Source organism: Mustela erminea, chromosome 2 (genome assembly GCF_009829155.1).
Source record: "Mustela erminea isolate mMusErm1 chromosome 2, mMusErm1.Pri, whole genome shotgun sequence".
Lineage (NCBI taxonomy): Eukaryota > Metazoa > Chordata > Mammalia > Carnivora > Mustelidae > Mustela > Mustela erminea.
In genome coordinates, this window is record NC_045615.1 from 33,095,668 (window position 1) to 33,116,689 (window position 21,022).

Consider the following 21,022-nt stretch of genomic DNA (forward strand, 5'->3'; position numbering starts at 1 on the left):
GCAGCAAAAGCTGTGAGAATCTCTTCCTCTATCTAGACAATTAACTACAACAGGGTGAGGGAAGGGCCAGCATTGAAACTTGATCTTCCTGCAGATTGAGCATGAGACAGCTCAGGAGCATAGGAGACAGTCTAGCCCAGCACATGAAGGACAGCCGTCAACCAGTTTTTTGCTGATAGAGCCAACCCTAAACCTCCAATGTCTGAGTTTAAGTTCCCATGGGTGCAGGGCCTTGCACAAGGACTTGTACCAGTAGCTTGTTTGGGAAGTGTCCACTAGGCAACAGGAGTGAGGCAGAAGGAAAGTGACAGGGAAAAAAGGGAAAGCCAATTGAAGGGTATAGTAAAGAGGTCACTGAAGTGGCAACAGGACTTTATTCCATCAGGACCTCCTTGAGAAATGTAAAGAATGTGTCCAAGGATGGAACACCAGTCAGTATGGTGTTCTATCCAGCTTCTGCTACCTTTTGGCAGAGAGCTACCTAGGGGTAACAACTCTATCCTTTGGGCTGTCCTTGGACACATGCCTTCACAAAGTACGGTCATTGGTACTTGGCCAAACTGAACCTGCCTTTCTCTTTCCTGGAAGTTTCCAGAAGTTAACAAAGCTAGGTAACTGCATAGCCTCATAATTACCAGTGGCCCTTACTATCCAAATTCCAGAGCTCCTGCTTGCTTCCCTGTCACCTATACCTCAGCTAACCCACTAACTGTGATGCTACAGCTCACTAGGCATTGTCACTACCCACTTAGTACCAGAAAAGGGTCTCCTATGATGTTTGACCATGAGTGACCCAGCTCCTAACTTCTATCTTCTGTGTCTGCATTATGGTACTATTTCTGCAACCTGCTGTATCTCAGTCTGGGTTCCCCTCCAAGCAGTACTGCTGACAAGACTTATAGTGCAGGTGGTGTATTTCAGAACTCATCCCAGGAATCATAAATGAGGAATGAGGAAACAAGAGACAAGAGTGAGTAAAAAGTCGATTTAAGGGTGCATTTTGAAGTCAGTTCTGATTCTAATGGGGTTCCTGAGAGATATCCGAAGTGTCTTTCAGAATTTTGTATCTGACAGAGAGTATGAATCATTTTTCCAGAAACTTCTGACCCCATTTTTTTTTTTAAGTTTGTCTCTAGAGGTATTATTTCCCTTGCATTCTGATTTATGCAGAGCCAAGTTGGCTTCCATGGTTTTAGGAGTTGATGGTAGAAACAAGGTTGCATTCAATTGAGATGGGACATTCTCACCAGGAGGTCAGTTGGCACTCACAAAGGAATTGTTCACTAGGGCTGCAGTTTTCAGAAGTGGACTGAGATGTGACATGAGGTACCAAAGGCAACTGCCTGAATCTGCTTCTCTATCCATCTCCCAGGATGTATACCTTTTATGAGATAGAGTGAGTACCATGACGAGTTCTCAACTCCTTCATAGAATAGTGTCTGTTTACTCCCCCAAGAGATGTTCCTTCTTCTCAGAATCAACCTTATTGTCTCCTGCTCCCAGTGGTTCAGTCCTGACTGCTGCCAAGCTTATCTTGGAGCTGATCTATAGCAATAGGAATGGGTGGCTTTTAAAAAGGAGGAAGTGACTTGAGCTGATAGTTCAGAACAAATCCCCTCCTATGCCCTCTTTGCTGACAATCAGTGTTCCATCTCTGTTTTTATCTGTCTATTCCAACAGGACATGTAGGCTTGCAAAGCTTGGCCTCTGAAGAGGCCATAGCTTGGGCTCTACTTGCTGGCCTAATAGGGCCTTTCAGGCAAGCTAGATTCTGCACCATTAGCTTCTCCTTTAGACCTCTCTAGCTCTATCTCCATCTTGCCTTTCCTGAAGCCTCATCCCGAACAGTGTGAATTGCCAAAGGTAGATTTGACTCTCCTCTTTTGAAAAGATTTTCAGTTTCTCCCAAAATCTGGTGTACCAAAAGGAGCTTTAAGACAACTTGTCATGACACTTTTCTTTTTGTCTGGCCTGCATCTTTCTTAGTGCACCATTTCTAATCCACAAGATTATAGATTCAACCTCAAGATTGCTTTCTTCTCCATCTAGATTTTATAATCAGCCAATGCTACAGATATTTGCTACACAGTTTCTTAGGGATCCCACATGGCCCCCAGGATGAAGTGTGGTAAATTTTGCACAATAAAGGGGAAAAACATACGACTTTCTAAAAGTAATCTCATTCCCTGTATCTTCCTCTTGAGTTATCTTGATGGCCGATATGGAAAATGTTTGATTTTTTTTCCAAAAAGATCTGTTTCTCCTGGTTAAAACTGCATCACATCCAGTCTTTCATAGTTTCTTACCATTATTCCTTCAATTTTCAGAATGCACTAGGGCATGGACCTCTCTTTAGGGTTCTATACTGCAGGTTTTTACCAAACTTATTGCTAAGGCACCAAGACTTGGTGACTGGATCTTTGTTGCAGTCAAGAAGGGCTCCAACCTTTCAACCCATTTGAGTTTTCATTGTCATTTCCAGGCCTTTTGCCTGGTAGTCTTTTCTGCGGCCTTCTGTTACAAAGTCACATTGACTTGTACTCTTGTTGACCCCTCGCTTACTTCCACAGGCTAGTAATCGTAGTTATCTTTTACACACTTCCCAAAGCACAAGAAGACATCTGGATTTCTTCACTCTACCCCAGTATGGAAGAATAGAAAGCTAGCACAGGTGGCTCTGTCACTTCTACCCAGCCACAGTACGTCCCTTGTCCACTGAAAAGCTAATCTGAAAGACATTGCAGTCTTTCCAGGGAAATGAAGAACAAACATCATTCTCTTGGTTTTCCCACAACCACCTCCTGGTGAATCTTGTAAACACTGCCTTTCCCCACCCTCTCTCCCCAAACCATGTTCAACCCAGGGTGGATAAATGAGGAGGGAAGATACTGGAATTTCATCCTTTGTTCTTCTCTCCCTCTCCTGTTCTTCAGCAGCAGGTAGTAGTGAAGAGAGAGTAGTTATTCTTCCTGTAAACTATAGACTGAAAGTCATACCTTTTATCTCCCTACACGATAGGTTGTAGTAAAACTGTGCTCAGAAGTCCAAGATCTCTTCTAGATGGATAAATAGGAGATTTGAGCATTTAGAAAACACTTTTCTCTCTCAAGAAAAATCAAGCTTTCAAGAATATTATCCCTGGAGTTTCGGGAACAAAAATATCTAATACAAAATTAGAATTGTATCCTCTTTGACCTAAGCCAGCGGTTCTTAACTTTGGCTGCACATTAAGTCACATTGAGTCACAGCTTTAAAAAATACTGATGGTCAGGTCTTGTACTTTGGGGCCCATTCTTCAAAAGCTTCTGGAATCAGGCCCAATTAGAGGTATTTATGTTAAAACTTCTCCAATGATTGGAGGATTTTTAGCCAGGATTGAGAATCACTGAACTTAGACTGTTATGTGTCTTCTCTGAATGAGAGGATACCATTAAGTCCACCGTGGGGAGAAAACTTGATTTTCTGGGAATGAATAAAAAGAAGAGCACCGGACTCTTGTACATTCGGACTCTTGTCCAATGACAAGAGTCATTGGACTCTTGTACATTCCACAAAGCAACTATCTGATCAGTGATTTCATGTTATCATCATAATTCTTTTATGTACATACCATGTTGAGTACATGTAACTGAAGAATGAAAGTGGAATTCAAAGAGACTAAATAAGCAAAGATTTTATCACTTAAATAGTAGGGGAAAAAATACCAATCTTGTTTTTTTAATATTAATAGTTATCATCTATTACATCATCATTAACATGATTAAAAAGTTGGGACACCTGAGTGGCTCAGTCAGTTGAGTGTCTGACTCTTGGTTTCAGCTCAGGTCATGATCCTGGATTCATGAGATCAAACCCTACATTGGGCTCCACGCTCAGCACAAAATCTGCTTGAGATTCTCTCTGCCTCTTCCTCTACCCTTCCCTGCTACTCTCTTTCTCTGTCTCTTAAATAAATAAATATTTTAAAAATTACTTTCCCTTTTATTAAAATTAAAATTTAAAGTATTATAAAAATATATAACCTAAAAAATAAAGGTTCTCATAATCCAACCTCACAAAAATAATCACTGCTAATGGTTGGAGGTACACTCCTGCAAATGTGTCCTATTCACAAGATAGAATTCATTGTGAAAGCATTATTCACCCAAATGAGATCATACTGTATATAGTTTTGAAGCTTAACTTCTCACATAAAAATATATCCTACACATGTGTGTGTGTAAGCTTGTGTGTGCATATATGTGATGTATCTCATTTTTTAAAATGGCTTATGTATTTCAATATTAAGAACTAGACATTTAGATCATTTCTAATTTACTGTTATGACAAACAAAACCATAGTGAACACTCTTGTTATGAACATATCTTCGGGCAGTTTCAATAAAAGTGTTTCAATAAATATTTCAAGAAAATGATTCCTGTGAGAATTTCTGACTTGAAGACCATAAACGTTTTATATGTTAATAAAGTTTATCAAATTGCCCTCCAAATAAGTTCTGCCAATTTACAATTATTTCAACAATATATGGCAATTATTGGTGTCCCCGGTCTTGGCTACACTAGGTATTGATCAATCTTTTTCATGTGCTTATCCGCTAAGTGAAAGTAAACCATTGTTAACTAAATTTGCATTTGTTTGTTTATTGAGATTGAGCATTTTTTATACATGGCCAAAAGCCATGTGCAGTTCCTCCCTGTGAACTATCTGTGTGTCTTGCTCGTTTTTTTCTAAGATGAACCAATTTTTTTTAATTTGTAAAAAATCTATGAGTCCTATAGAAAATAGCTATTTGGTTATCATATATATTGTGAAATATGGCATTATTTATGTTGGGTCCATTATCAAAGGAGCGAGACGGACATGGAATAAAGGTTTAACAAAAATTTTATTCTTATGCCAAGCATCAGGAACCAGACTGACTGTTCAGGGACACCTCCGAAGAGGGCGACGACCCCTTGGTCTTACAGGCTAGTTTTATAGGGCACAACCTCAGACCTCTACGTATGTGGCTTTGGCTGATTGGATGTTTCCACCTGTCTGGTCTTGTTTTAGGTGTTGTGTTTTAGTAATAGTTACCTGGAACCAATAGCAACCATTGAGGCGTTTATTAAACAAAATGGCCTTGTTTCAGGTGTGTTTTAGCAACAGTTACCTGGAACTGACATCAGTAACTGCTGAGGCATTTATTAAATGACAAAATGTCTACCTAGGCAACATGGAGTCACTATGGCTAACCAGGCCCAGGCAGGCCCTAGGGGTTTAACAGGTTTTAACGTGGAATTGGCCCCAACAATTTATGGCTTTGTGTTTCGTCTGGGATAATGTTGGTGTGTGATAAATTGGAAGTTTTTATTTTTTTAATTACCATGCTTAACTGTCTTTTCCTCTGTTAATTTTTTTATTTCATGGCATCTTAAGAAAGGGATTCCCTTCCATGATATTATAAACATACTCAGTTGTGTTTCCTTCTCTTATTTTTATTTTTATTTTACTACATTTAAGTCTTTACATTTTTCTGAATGACTAGTCATTTCTGCCCATGCTATTTATTTAATAACCTGGACTTTTTCACTAATTTGAAATGTAACTTTGTTAAATAAGGAATAGAAAGCTAATAGATAGATAGATAGATAGATTGACAGACAGATAGTTTTCAACACACATACTCTCCTAATTTCTGATGATCCATACCATGTTTTGATATTTGGTGAAAGTACTCTAACCCCTCATCCCACTTTACTTTATTAAAATTTTCTCATTGAACATTAAAAACATTTCCCCATGTTACTTTTTTCAACTGATTTTTGAAATAATTTTTATAATACTTGTAATAAAACAACCAGTAGGGATTCTTTATCCTTTTTTTTAAGATGTTATTTATTTGACAAAGAGAGAGCACGCAAGCAGGGGGAGCATTAAGCAGACAGAGAGGAAGAAGCAGGCTCCCCACAGAGCAGGGATCCTGATTTGGGGCTCAGTCCCAGGACCCTGGGATCATTACCTGAGCCAAAAGCAGTCACTTAACCTACTGAGTCACCCAGGTGCCCCTGGGATTATATTGTTTAAACTATACCTTTTCCCAATCTGAGCTGCATCCTGGATATATTGAATCCTAATTCCTTCCTCTAATTCTTTCCAAGTCCCACTCTTGGACTTTCCAGTTCTCAGCTGTCAATGTGAGTTTTCTAGTGCCCAAATTTAGTCATTTCCATTTACTACTGAATATCTATCAATGACTTTCTATTCATTTGTGAATACAATCCAAAAATTTCAATGTGACATATAGGATCTCTGTCTACTCCTTCATACTGACTTTATATCACTTCTTATCTCAACACCCTCCCCCCAGTCATTATAAAACTGTGTTCACATTCACTCTTTCTTGCTCCGGCATCATCTCCTGTAGGACACTTTAAATCTCTGCTCCATGCCATCTGAGGTGCCCTTCCTTCATCAGAACTCCCATTGCCAGATTACCAGGACAGATGAGACTGTATTAAAATTGCCTGTTCATTTGAATCTCTTTTCCACTAACCAAGAAGCTCCTTCAGGATGCTATCTTTTCTTTATTCCCAGAAATCACCATAATATCTATTACATAATGGACCTTTAATTCATGTTGCTAAACAAATATATCTAAAGTGACATAAGCTAGGGTTAATTTTGCATCAATCAGGTGGTTAAATAGATCCCACTGTCTTACTAGGGTGCAGGTAGTTTTTCTAGGAAATGATCCCAGGAAGCACCACAGACTTGGCTAAAGTAAGACAGAGAGAAAGGGGGAAATGTTTATAAAGGGGTGGAGCCATAATCCAGCTTGGGACCTTCTGAGAAACTATAAGTCACTTTGAACCATCCTTTGAGAGAATGGAAAATCTAGACATGGACTATAGCCACTGACTTCAGTCCAAGAATTGTCCCCAGAGGTTTTAGTTTATGCCACACTTTAAGGTTGTGTCTGTGTGTAGCCAAGTGAGAACACATGGTACCAAAGACCCAGGGCATTGAACCCAAGAGGTGCAAGCACTCAGGTGGGAATCAGTCAGTGCCCAGGTGAACTCAGAGAAAGCCCGGGGGATGGCGTGGACATTAACAGCATCTGCCACAATAGCCAAGACTACAGCATCTGCCCTACCACCAAACTGAATACATATCAACTAATATTGGCTATGAGTGGTTTGAAGATTCTTGATGATTCTTAAAGAAATCATCATAAGGATGAGTTCTATTTCCTTCAAAATACGTAAGGTTTATAGACATAAATGCTATTTGATTCCTTCTCATGGTGGACCAAAAAACCCTCCAAAGGGAAGCTGCATGTTTTTTTAACATTCTGTGTTATTATTCATTGACTAATTACTTTCTAGTTGTGGAACATACATTTGCTCAGACCTGTGAGATGATGAAAGATTTTATTATGATTATGTCTGTTTCATCTTCCTTTCCTTGTACACCTTCATAGAATGGTCTTCAACATGTCATTAACTAGCCTTAGATAGCCATTATGATGCTCAACGTATTTTGGTTCACTTTTATATCATCAGTGATCTGAGGTCACTTTTGGGCTTCACTACTTTTTTTTTTTTCCTAAAGAGAACGTGTAGTAAATTTCACTTTATTCAGCGACTGCTGCGTGCAGAACTCACTACTAACATCAATGGTTGTGTGTGGAATAAGTGGTGTGCAATCTAATAAAACTTACTGTTTACTGCATAGAGTACATAAATGCTTGTTTTTTACAAAAATTCACTATATACCTGTTCAGTGGATGCAGAAATGAAGTTAATCTGGATTTAAAAAATTGAAAAAATGAGTTTTGATAGAAATATTGAAGGATATAATCAAACATGGACTGGTGTTCAAAGATGACATACAAATATTAAAAATGCAGTCTTCATGGATTGATAGGGAAGCCTCTGAAAATCAGAAGTCAGAAATGTGCAGATGTAAATCAATCTGTGGGAAAACGCTGAGAACACCATACTTCCCCCTTGGCCCCGTGTCCTCTGCCTAGAATATTTTTTAATCCTTCTATAATAACTCCTACTTGCCTTTTAGATTGGCTCAAGTCTCATCTCCTATAAGAGTTTCCTATTACTCTTTGACAAATTGCCACAAACTTGTTGAATTAAAACAGCACTTTATTATCTTATGGCTTTGGAGGTCAAAGTCAAACATGGGTCTCACTGAACCAAAATCGAGGTGTCAGCCGGGCTGCATTCCTTCTGAAGGGTCTAGAGGGGATCCCATTTTCTAGCCTTTTCCATCTTCTAGAAGCCTTGGTCCTTGGTGAGGGACCACCTTAGTTTCCTCCTGTGTAAAGCAGAAGTATATTCCCAGGTGGGTAAGAGAACAAATGAAAGGACGAGATTCCTCATCCCAAACCTCTGTTCCAGCACCTACTCATGAGAAGCAGCACTGACTTCTCAGCTTCCCTATCGCTGACATGGAAATAATCACAGCAATCAACACACTCGCTTCTCATGTGTATTAATGAATGGACAAATGAAAATTCACCGACAGTGATTGGCACATCCTATTCATTCAAAACTGTTAGTTGTTAGTTTCCTCCTGGTGAGATTATTGTAAGGATTTAGGAGATAGTTGACAAAGCCACAGCAAGATGCCTGGCAAGTAGCCAATTCTCCGCACATTCTAGCCTTTGATTTATCAGTATCATGTGTATTAAATATAACAGGTTAAAGAAGTCAAATGCAGTGAAGAAGATGCATTTCAAAGGCAGGAGTTTGGTGAAATGTGCTCAGCTTTGTGCTAACAATCTGAATTATTTCAAGCTCTGTTTTTCTCAGCCTCCATACAGTCACAGGGTTAAAAGATATGATAGGTCAATAATGTTGTGATGGATGGATTTTATTCGTTTCTGTGATGAAATAATAATAGTAATAACTATAGGCTTCTAAATATTACAAAATGTGGGGGGCCTGGGTGGCTCAGTGGGTTAAAGCCTCTGCCTTTAGCTCGGGTCATGATCCCAGGGTTCTGGGATCAAGCCCTACATCGGGCTCTTTGCTCAGTAGGTAGCCTGCTTCCCCCCACCCCTGCCTGCCTCTCTGCTTACTTGTGATCTCTGTCTGTCAAATAAATAAAATCTTTAAAATATATATATATAATATATATATTTATATTACAAAATTTTTTCACATGTATTATCTCATAGGTCCTTGATGTGACTTCACTTTATTCCCAGGCAGTATCTAGCAATCTAATGGCTATTTGATTATTTAGACTTCCCAGATTTTTATCATCCTTATCCCATAATAGCCTTTATGTCCTTTTTATTATAGAATATTCAGATGTTACCCCCTGTTTCCAAGGCAAATGGAAGCATTCCACTCAAATGTTTACAGTAAATAGAACAGAAACTTGTGGAATCATCTTCCTCTCTCATAAATGAAGCAACAGCAAAGTGGCAGAGCATCTCAGCTGTTCCAAGTTCCTCAAATAAGTTTTACTTTTGCAAAACGAACCCTCTGACTTCCTATACGTTGTGAGCTGCGTTATGAGCAACATGACCGGCAGCCACGTTTGTTGTAATTTTTTAAATATGTGGAAAAAAAGCAAGATCTCGACCATGTATTACCTTAACCAAGATGCCAAATTATCTAACTTGTTTCTCCAGGCAAGCAGCCCAACAACAGGGACAGCTCCCAGGAGCCAGTCAAGATTGTCTGTCTGTCCATCCACTCAGGACATCTGCAGGTAAGTGCTCAGCAAATGATCCTATTTAATCTCGTTTAAACCAATGTTCTGTAGTCTTCTTTTATGTTCCAAAACTGTGTGGCTCTTGCTTCTGCCTTACATTGTCCATGGACAATTTATACTGGCTTAATTTTTCCCCTTTAGTACCTTTTCTTCATTTGATCTTTATTCACCAACGTCTGGTCATGCTGTCATTTTCATCATTCTCTCTCTCTGTTTTCCTGTGGCTTTCCTCTCCATTCCCATCTCCCATCCTTTGCCTGCTGCTTTGTCTAGATCTGCCATCTTGCATGACATGTCAGAAGATGCGTTTGAGCAATGCACCCCTGTCGTGGTGCTGAGCCCTGCTAGGAAGGAGTCTGGTAAGAAATCAGTAAAACAGAGGCCCAGGAGGAGGAGGAGGGCCTCTGAGAGATACGAGGCTGCAGAAGAACAAACAAAAGGGAGAAGAAATGATTTTCCCCTCCAAATCACAAGTGCCAGATGGAGCGAGCTTTACGCTACTTCTTCAGATTCATCTTCCACAGATGAGACTCACTGGATTCAGGCGAAAAGAAGAGCCCAAGTTAAATTCCGACTCTCACAAAGAAGAAGGAGAAATGGCAATAAGCTATGTGGAAACGCAGCTGGGCCTTCTACTCCTCATGGAATGGATCGGGTAGATGTGGAAACCACAGGTAAAAAGCAAAAAGAGCTGAATGACTGTGAGGGTTGCTCTTTAAATCTCTGCAGAGGAAAAGGCACAAGGTACCAAGAATGCAGTCTTTCTCACCCACGGGGATCCTTTGAGATTAAGAGGTCCTCAAGAGAGCACAAGGAGAGCAAAGGAAGATACCACCACCGGGATCTGTGGCTCTTGCCCCGTCTTGGGCAACATGAAACAATCCAGAAAAGATCTTCAGAAGCAGATTCCAGCACTGATATATTGGCAGTAGCAGAAGACGGCAAGTATGTGAACCCTGCCGGATTCCTGGTGAATAACTCTAAGCAGAAGCCTTCTGCCACCTACCATGACCAGTCTGATAATTTAAAAATATGCAGGTCAGTCACTATAGAGAAAGACGTGATGCCATCCACATGCATTTCTTCCCGCTGTGAGTTAGGGGTGTGTTTGACCTCGCCCCACACAACCTAACATGTATTAATGCTGTTATTTGTCTGGTTGGATCTAAGGTGATAAAACAAGAAAAGGCGTGTGTGGGAATGAGAAGAAATAATAGGGAAGCATCCATGGGTTTGGAAGCTGTTCCAGAATAGAATTAGATTTCCCCTTTACCCTTCCCTTAATAGGACAGTGATTTATCTTGGTAAATGGACTGACAAACCAGTTGGATCTGATACCCATTCTAGTTAAGATAAGACCAGTGGGGGGCACCTGGGTGGCTCAGTGGGTTAAGCTGCTGCCTTCCGCTCGGGTCATGATCTCAGGGTCTTGGGATAGAGCCCTGCACTGGGCTCTTTGCTCGGCGGGGAGCCTGCTTTTCTCTCTCTCTCTCTCTCTGCCTGCCTCTCTGCCTACTTGTGATCTCTCTCTGTCGAAAAAATAAATAAATAAAATCTTAAAAAAAAAAGATAAGACCAGTGGAAGAAATATGAGTGAGAGTGTATGAAACCTTAGATCCTTTAATGCAAATTCAGTGAACTGTTAGCATCCTGACAGAAAGATATTTAACGGTTGGGTTTTTTAAGGTCAGATTTTTTTTAATCAGAAAAATCTCTACAGTTGGTACTAATTTGTTCTCCAATTGTCTGACTCAGCGGGGTAATTCAAGACTGAAAGTCCACAGAAACAGGTCATGGACGTATTAGTGGGGTGGCCAGAGCCTTCAGGGAAGGAGAACACATTAACTTTAGTGATAATCATGTACTAAAATGTTTCAACATGTAGAAATTTCATAGCTCTGAGACTCCTTTCTTGCTCTTTTAACCATATACATATTCAAAATAACTTAAAGTGAATAAGAACTATAGGAATACCCATGCTAGTGTGCATAAGTCAGATGGTTTTAAACAAAACAGCTAGTTTTACACGTTCATGTTATCCCCTAGTCATTTAAGTTGGTTAAGTGAAGTTTTGTTACATCATGCTTGGTTGTTTGGGCTTGTTTTATGACAGTTAAAGTTACTTTATAACACATGTATGTGTGTCTCCTGCCAATAACGTGACCCCAAGAATGTTGCCCATGTCTATTTAAGACTGGACAAGGAAATTTGAGGTCTGGATGCAAATAATAATAGTTTGTTTCTCGGAAAGTTTTATAAGATTTTCTTAAAATGCTCATTGATTTGTACATTCAAGCACCTGTTATGCATCAATTCTTGGCATTGGAAATAATATAGTGCCTGAGATTAGAGTTTACAGTCTAAGGGGGAACAGAGAAACAAAAGAAACTATTTCACAGTTGATACATAATTAAGGTCGTGATGAGAATATGAAAGCACATAAAAAGGAAGCCTCACCTAATCTGAGAGATCAGAGAACTCTCTTAACGAGGTGACAAGCTGACTGAGGCTCAAAGAATGACAAGAATTGATCAAGGAAAGAAACGGGAGAACCATTGAGGCAGAAGGGGCTACTACACCAAACCAGGAGGAGGGAAGGAGTTTAGCAATCCAGGGAACTGAAAGTGAGCCACTGTGGCCTGGGTGTGATGGTTGCGGGGAGTGGGTGGTGGTTTGAGAGGGGAGAAGAGAAGAGAGCCATGTCCAACATGCTCAGACATCACAAAGAACTGACACCATTTGATTTATATATTAATGTAAGTTTCTTGTAATCTTTGGAATATGATTTAAGTATGACTTGTCTAAAATATTGGGGTATAGGATAAAACAGTATTTCCAGTCTAAACCAAGAACTCCCCACATACAGCCATCTGTTGTCATTCCCCGAATCTATTTCCAGCATAATTTAATGAAAGAAGCTAGTTGTGGGCTTAATGGTAATTGGAGAAAAAAGTAATGCTTGCAATTAAAGTCATAGTGGCTGATCCTCCTAACTTAAAAGCACTGCTCTGGAGGAACATTTTCAAAGACAGGATATTTAACTTAGACTTCTATTAATGGAAGTGTGATCGATGGGCCCATACTTATTATTTCTTGCTGCAGGTTATCATCAAAATATACCCACTAAGCAAATACAGGGACTGTGTATTATACTGGACGCTGAGAGCAAAAAGCAACAAAAGAGGTGATTATTCCCTTAAGTGGCCTGTTATCTAGTGGGAGAAATTGAACACATACCTGAAAAGATACAAATTCAAGATAGTAGAGAGTGAATTAAAAAAAAAAAAAAAAAAGGAACACTGCAGAAATTTGAAGACAGAAAAACTTCTGAGAGCTGGAACAATCTGGAAACCCTGTTAAGAGGTGGGATTGAAACAAAGAAAATTAGAATTAGATTGGCAGAGCTGCACGCCGGACATTGCAGGCACCCAGAGCAGGTCAAACACCATGAGCCCAGACAGAGATGAGGGAGTGACACTCTGCACTGAAGAATTTTGTGTGACCTTATATGACTCGGTTGGAGAGTTTACATAGATATCAACTAAAAAAAAAAAAAAAAAAAAGATTAAAGACCTTGTAAAGAAAACATGCATATCTTTCCAAAGAGTTTGACTGTGTTCTATACATGTTTATTTTCCTGCTGCCTCAGTGGGCCTTTGGGTACCAAAGAGGCCACCTCAGAAACTGAGAACAGATCAAGGGGATTGTGTTCTTCTTCACCCACCTTCAGCCAGAAAAGTTGCATGATTATCTCTGTATATAATGAGGTTCTACATAATATTCCTTTAAAAAAAAATTATTTCACTGCAAAAAATAATACAGACCAGCCTTTGTGCAATAAAACAGGCCTAATGAAGAATAACATATACAGTCACAGTCACAGTGTCTCTGGGGGTGTATTGGGAAAGAGATCTAGATTTAGGAGAAAAAGTTGCAACAAGGGAGAATGTATCCTGCTTTGTGATATGTAGGATTAGGATGATAAAGGGTAATGAAAGGGAGGAACACATGGCATGCGGTCATTCCACCCAGGGATGGGAAACAATCCTGGTGCTTGGAATTGGTGAGAGAATAAGACAAAGGAGTCAGGGTGACTCCAAACCTTGAAACTTGGGAGACAGGAAATGCTGCTGCTACTGACAAAGGCAGAAGAGGCCAGAGGGAGATGATTTGGGAAAGACATGATGAGTTCCATTATAGGCAGGCTGTTTGTGGTTACAGTGACATTGCGAACTATACACAGTTTGCCACGAAACAACTGCATATTTGCAGTTGTTATTAACATGACATATTAGCACAGGGCAATAGCATGAAGATGCTAATAACGAAAATCTCCTGAAGGCCGGGGAGCACATATAAACGGGGTATCATTCTCAGTCAGGTGATTGTGATGCCTGGGAAGTGAGTGAAATCTCTGAATGAAATCATTTATAGGAAAAAGGCCTCCAGATGGACACAGTCTGAGCACCAGTGTCCCCTGTGCAAGGGAGAGAAGCGGCAATTGCCTAAGAACTTGCACTCCGGCTGCTTCAGACATGCACGGGCAGAACCAGCCTCGGCCAGAACCACAAAGCAGAAGAAGCTCCCAGACCCTTCCTCCTTTTCTGTTCCTGGCATTCGGTCCCTGCAAGGGCACGCTATGCTCTTTCCCACCCTCATCAAAGCCTTATTCAGAGAAAGTTTCTCTATTAGCCAATTAGAGCTTACAGGGAATTTAAGTCATGCTGTTAACACCTATAGCGTGTGGTGGGAAAGGCTTTGCCTTTTTCATTTGAAAAAAAAGGGGTTTAAAATATGAATTAGATCATGTTAGCCCATGTGTGAGGCTTTTCAGTGGCTTCTTAATAGCCCTCAGTGGTAACTTCAAAATCTTTTATATGATTTACAAATCCATGCATGATCCGTCTATCAGATCTACCTCTCCAGCTTCAACACCCATCATTAATGAAGACCTGTTCATACTGGTCTGTCTTCAGTTCCCTGAAAGTGCCTGAGCCTATCCCTTTCAGGGCCTAGAATGCCTTCACATTACTCTCTCTGCCCTTCACCAGAATAACTCCTAGTCATGCTTTTTTGCTTGAAATGTAATTTCTTTAGGGATACCTTCATGACGCTCAACACTCAAGTCTCCTGGGAATCACTTCCATAGCATAATTTTAATTAATTAATTTTAAGCTAATATGTGGGTATTTTTGTGATGAACTGTTTCAGATTTATTCCAGTGTCCACCGTGCCTGGACCAGTGCCTGACAGTTAGAATATATTCAACATACACTTTTTGAATGAGTAGATTAGGGAAAATGAGTTTTTCCAAGGGAATTATTCTTACAATGTAAAATGATAGCACTAAGAAGTAGATTACTTCATCTGGTATGGAACCAGCATACAAAGCACACTGTACACCAGCCATGCCCAGACTTTAGTGGACATTAGCAGAGACCACAAGACTTGTTAAAATGTAGATTTTTGGCGGTGCCTGGGTGGCTCAGTCAGTTGGGCATCTGCTTTCAGCTCAGGTCATGATCCCAGGGTTCTGGGATCAAGCCCCACATTGGGCTCCCTGCTCAGCAGGGAGTCTGCTTGTCCCTCTACCTCTGCTGTTCCCCCAGCTTGTGTGCTCACTCTCTCTCTCTCACTCTCAAATAAATAAATAAATAAATAAGTAAATAAATAAAATCTCTTTTTAAAAAATACAGATTGTTAGACCCACCCCAGAGTTTCTGATTCCTTCTCTGGGGTTGAGTCCATGAATTTGCATTTCTAAAATGTTCCCAAATGATACAGGTGTTGCTGATCTAAGGGTCCACATTTTTAGAATCATTGCTCTATGCTACATTTCTCCTGGGCCTTAGGTGGGAAGAGAGAACAAGTAATTGCAAGGATGAGTTTGGGGGCGCCTCAGTGGTGCAGTCAGTTGAGCATCAATTCTTGATTTCGGCTCAGGTCATGATCTCAGAGTAGTGAGATGGTGCCCCACGTTGGGCTCTGCACGCTATGTGAAGTCTGTTTAAGACCCCCTCCCCCTCTCCTACTGCCCCCTCCCCTCTCTAAAATAAACAAATGAGTAAATAAATAAATAAGAAAAGATGAATTTGGGAAGTATAATTATAGTTCTTTGTCATATTCTATTGAAGGCTGACACAAAGCAAAGTTAGGTTACCTTCTTGTAGTTTACGCTGTTGTACCAGTAAGTGCTGGTCATCTTACTAAAACCATAGACTGACAAAGCCCCAACTTTAGCAGGAACTCAGATGTCATGGTTTGCCTATTGTGTCTCTTCAAACCCACTTCCTCATTGCAACTACCCCCATTTTTATCAGTGAGTTCACAAATACCCGGAATTTCTAGTTTTTGACTATTTTCCTCCTGCATTGGTTATACCCAGTCTCTAACCAAACCCCGTCATTTTTCCCTCCAGATATTGCTTTTGGTTTGTGCCCTCTTCCTCATTGCTAATGTCCCAGTTTGATTCTTCTTTATTTACACTTCTGTTCTTTCTCCACATCCACCCATCAGCCTACTACCTCTTTTGGTCAGGACTCTTCTACCAGGTTAAAATTGACTGAAACCAATTCAAATGAGCTTAAACAAGAAAGGGATGTATTAGCCACAGACATAGGAAATCCAGGTATACAGATGGCTTCAGAGGCTGCAGAGATTCAAACAATGTGGTTCTCTTTCTCTGTGTGTTCTCATTTTCTTCAACTGCAGGCAAACTTCCTCTGTACAGCAGAGGGAAGAGACAGTGTGGGCAGAAATAGCTTCAGGTTTACATTTTACCAGACATGACTTAACAGAAAAGAGAAATGTTCTCTTCAAGCAGTTACACATTCACTCCCAGGGATGGAATAGAATTAGCCTGCCCTAGGTCACATTCTTGGGCTGATCATGGTCACCAGGGGCCTTGGGCATTATGCCCAGACCATGCCCTTAGATAGAAAGGTTGGATTTAAAATGTGACTATTGGCAACCCCTCCAGGACCTTTTGAATTGGGGAAAAGACATTTCAGTAACAAAAATAATAGCATCAGTACCAGAAAAGGTGGGACAAGAATTCTAAGCAGGAAAAAACAAACAAAAGAGTAGCACTGAACTACCATCCAGGTGGCTCTCCCCCTTCCCAGGGTCTTTCTCTTCCTCTCCAAATGCCCACATTTAGATAGAATTAAACACTCATCTCATTTTTATCCTTTCCGTACAGCTTGCCCAAATTATTGTGGTCCAAAGTGATCTTTCCTTTCTTCAGATTCCCATAACCTCTTGTAGTTGATTTACTTAGAATTCACCTATTTTCTAACGTCTTCATGTGTGTTAGTTCTGTTTCCTATAGACTAAGCTCCTTGAAGTAGGAATTGTGTCTTTTCCTTTTTTGGGCTCTCTACAGTACTCGGAATAATTCTAGCATGTAGCAATTGCCCAAAAAGAATTCTTGAAATGGCTTCAAAATTAGAGGATGCCAAAAGAGGAGATACAAAAGCTATGGGAACAATGTAAACTGAGTAGTACAGGGCAAAACAAATAAAGTATATTTAATTCCATCAATGGCTTATTTAAAAGAGGAAGACCCCCAAAATAATTCCTGATAATGATCTAGTCTAGCTTGGGTTGGATGGTGAGTTTGAAGTTACACTTTATATTGCTTTGCTAAAGCCTTCATTATGCATATTCTCATTTTAAGTTTTTTGAGGAAAATGAGAAAATGGTAAAAATCATCTATTTTTTTATTTGTTTAATTCTTACAAGTTGCAATAACTTTATACCAGGTGTGGGAAAATGGAAAGAGAATATTTCTAAAACTTAAAATTTTCCTAATAGAAAACTATTTTCTGAGTAGTTTTGATGTTTTTGACAAATGGTGCAATTGTAAGATTGATTTAGATCACAGTGAACAACTATTTTGGGGGAATTTTAATCTGTATCAAGTGTTCTGGAGGTTGGAAATACGTGGAAAATATGGTAATGGTCCCATCCCTCATTAATTTATAATTGTATATAATGGTATATATATTTGGTAAAACAAATAATTAAAGAGGCAAATGTAAACACCAAACAAATAAAAAAAAAAAAACCATGAATGAAGCTAAAGGAACATATTGCATCTAATAGAACAAAACAAGTTTCCCTGGGAAACTAATAATCAGGAAGAAATCCAAAGGAGAATAAGTTAAGCAGAGAGAAGGGGTAATCTGTTCTAGGAAAAAGATACGGCATATATTAAACCACAGAGATGAGTGAGATCAGGCATAAAATGATGTCACTCTGGCCTTGTATCAAGTAGGAGGAGAAGAATGGTAGTTAACCATGGAATTCTTTATCAACAATAGGTAGGAGTTTAGACAGTATTTTAATGACAAGGGTAAATTTTATAGACTTTTAAGTAAAAAGAATGACGCCGTTAGCTTAGTGTTCTGGAAGACCACTCAAGCTGCTGTTGGAAAACAGACTGGAGAGGGAAAGACTGAAGGGAAAGGAAACCAGTTAGAGAGACACTGCTGTGGGGCACCTGAGTGGCTCAGACGGTCAGGCATCTGCCTGCGATCATGATGCTGGAGTCCCCACATCGAGCCCCATATCAGGCTCCCTGCTCACTGGGGAGTCTGCTTCTACTTTTGTCCCTCACCCCACTCTCTCGTGTTCTCTGTCTCTCAAATAAATAAAATCTTAAAAGAAAAAAAAAAAAAAGAGAGAGAGAGAGAGACAGTTGTGTCCCAGCAAAGAGCTGATGGTGGCTGTAGAGTAAAAAGAAGCCGATGGAGGGACACCTGGGAAGCTTACTCTATTAAGCTTCTGACTCTTGGTTTCAGCTTTGGTCATGATTTCATGAGTCATGGGATCAAGTCCTGAGCACCGGCCCCCCAACAGCGCGGAGTCTGCTTGAAGATTCCCTCCCACTGCCCCTCCCCTGGCTTGTGGACATGCTCAAACTCTCTTGCTTTCTCAAATAAATACATAAATCTTTAAAAAAAATAGTTTTAAAAAAGTAGATGTATTTTTAAAGTATTATGAAAGTAAATCAAACAAATCAAACAGGATTCAATGATAACTTACATAGATATCCGATCTCAAGTTTCCGATTTAGAAAATAGTAGATTATAGGATCCTTTACTATTGAGAGAACACACTGCTTGAGAGACAGATTTAAAAGGAGGAGATGAGTTCAGTTTTATAAATAAACAGTTTGAGGCACAAGACAATTATCCACAGAGAGACATCCAGAAGAGTTCAGAAGAGGCTTTTGCAAGTTTACATGAAGATTAGGAAGTCTTGAGCATATAGGTGGTGAGTGTCAAAATCTCCAATGGAAAATCTATGAACTGAGCAGATGAGGGTATGAAGAACCCTGGGAAATAGCAATATTTAATGGTCCTGAAAGAAGAAAAAAAGCCAGCAGAGAGAAGGAAGACAATGCCCAAAGAGACTAATGAAAACCCAGGACTATATAAAGGTGAAAGAGAATGTCACAAATAGAGGAAGAGATGAATTCAGATGAATTCATCTAGATGAATTCATGTTTTTAATTTGGAGAATCTTTGAGCTCAGAGAGAAAGAGAGAGAGAGAGAAGTTGACGATGAAGAAAACTGGTCAGAATGTTTGTTTCTTAAGATCTCACAGGGAATAGGAAAGGATGGGACCCAAAGACCAAAGTAAAAGGATTGCCGTGGCAAGAAAAATAAGTATGATTTTCTTTGCAATAGAAGTAAAAGAGGAAATCACAGATGCAGGGACAAATGTAGATCTACAGATTATATAAGCAGATATGATATATACAGATATAGATATTTTATGTACAGATACAGCTACTATTTCTTTTTGATGACCTTATAGAGCAAGGGGGTTGGTTGCAGGGTCATACAACAGTGCAATCTGAATTTCAGATAACAGCAAATAATTTTCTAATGGGACATACACATACTAAAAAAGTACTCATTATTTATCTGAAATTCAAATTTAACTGGGTTTCCCGTATATTTTTGCTTAGTGTGGCAGTGCTAAGCATAGCAAGATAGAAAAGCATTGTTGGAAGTCCTGTTGAGGCCCAAAACTATGAGTTCATATGGCCACAGATGGCAGGAAATCTACCTTTCCTCTACAGTACATCATTCAGATGCAACCAAAGAAGACAATTGCACTTGGACCTACGGGAGTGATGTCATGAAACATCTAGATTTCACATTTAGCACAACTTGATCTATGTTTCCCCATGTATCTCCAGGTAAATTTGAAATTTAAAAATTGAGATAAATATGCTTTACAAATACGATTTTTTAAGTAAAATAACATTTCAATTACTAGTTGTGCTCTCCCTATTTATTCAAAGAAAAAACCTACTTTTTTATCTTAACTTTTCAGATAATTGTTATAGCATTGGGATAAGTGGGTTCATAGATTCATGGATCATCTAGGTCGCTCTCCAGTCTGATCTTTGAAGACCCTTGGAATATCAGCACACATTATCATCTCTCTCTTCCTTGAACATACTATTTCTTGGGACAACCCCTTTCCTTTTAGAATCTCTTAATTGTGAAAACATTCTTTCTAATATTGAATCAGCCTGAGTCCTTGTATTTTCTCCTTCTTAGTCCTAGATTTATATTCACTCAATAACAGACTTTTTAAACTTTGTAAATGTATCCTATTCTTTCTGTTACTTTTTCTGTACAAAGATGAGACTGGCATTCTATTGTCAAAGTCCATTCTATGAGTAAAAGGTCAGCTGTTGACAGTTTTCAGTATTTAGGTGAGAAAGGTCTCCTAAGTGACTAATGAGAATCATTTATTTCCAAGAGGTAACAGACTCTTAAGAAAGTTCATAAATTTATTACTTTTCATAGGCTTTGTCTTATATTTTTCTGAGTCTTATAGGAGTTAATAATAATCTTCCTCCTGTTCATTTTAATAACAGCTGAGTTGGTAGGAAATGCAGATGTGAACACCATTACTAACCTATCACGGGTCAGTTCATTGGAATTACTCAACATAGAGTCTCAAGGTCTCACTTTCAACTCTTGATTTCTCTCTACTGGGAGGGGTCCAACTTGGGAAAGGTAAAATGGCTCTCTCCTTATATATGTGATCAAAACTGAGAAAAATGACTGTGTATTGCAAATGTATGCATTACTAGTAAGATAACATTGTAAAACTAATTTCTTTCTTTGAATGAATAATTATGTTTATTGCAATCCTCAGCAAAAATTCAGATATACACTATGCTACTTTATTCTAAGGAGCAAAGGGCTTTCCAACAAAGAAAAACTTAATTAGCACCACATTCTAATGCTATGAGTGCACCGTGTGAT

At 39.4% G+C, this 21,022-nt stretch overlaps 1 protein-coding gene across 3 annotated transcripts in view; it reads left to right on the forward strand.

Moving 5' to 3' along the window:
- Window positions 1-21,022, forward strand: part of MARCHF1 (membrane associated ring-CH-type finger 1) — a 323,855-nt gene that overhangs the window by 223,657 nt on the left and 79,176 nt on the right. For 2 of the 3 annotated variants that reach the window (XM_032332614.1, XM_032332613.1), the window contains 2 exons: window positions 9,642-9,721; window positions 9,998-10,762. In XM_032332614.1, the coding sequence (XP_032188505.1) occupies window positions 9,642-9,721; window positions 9,998-10,762 (845 nt within the window). The remainder of the gene's footprint in view (window positions 1-9,641; window positions 9,722-9,997; window positions 10,763-21,022) is intronic. The other variant, XM_032332615.1, reaches the window with a different exon arrangement.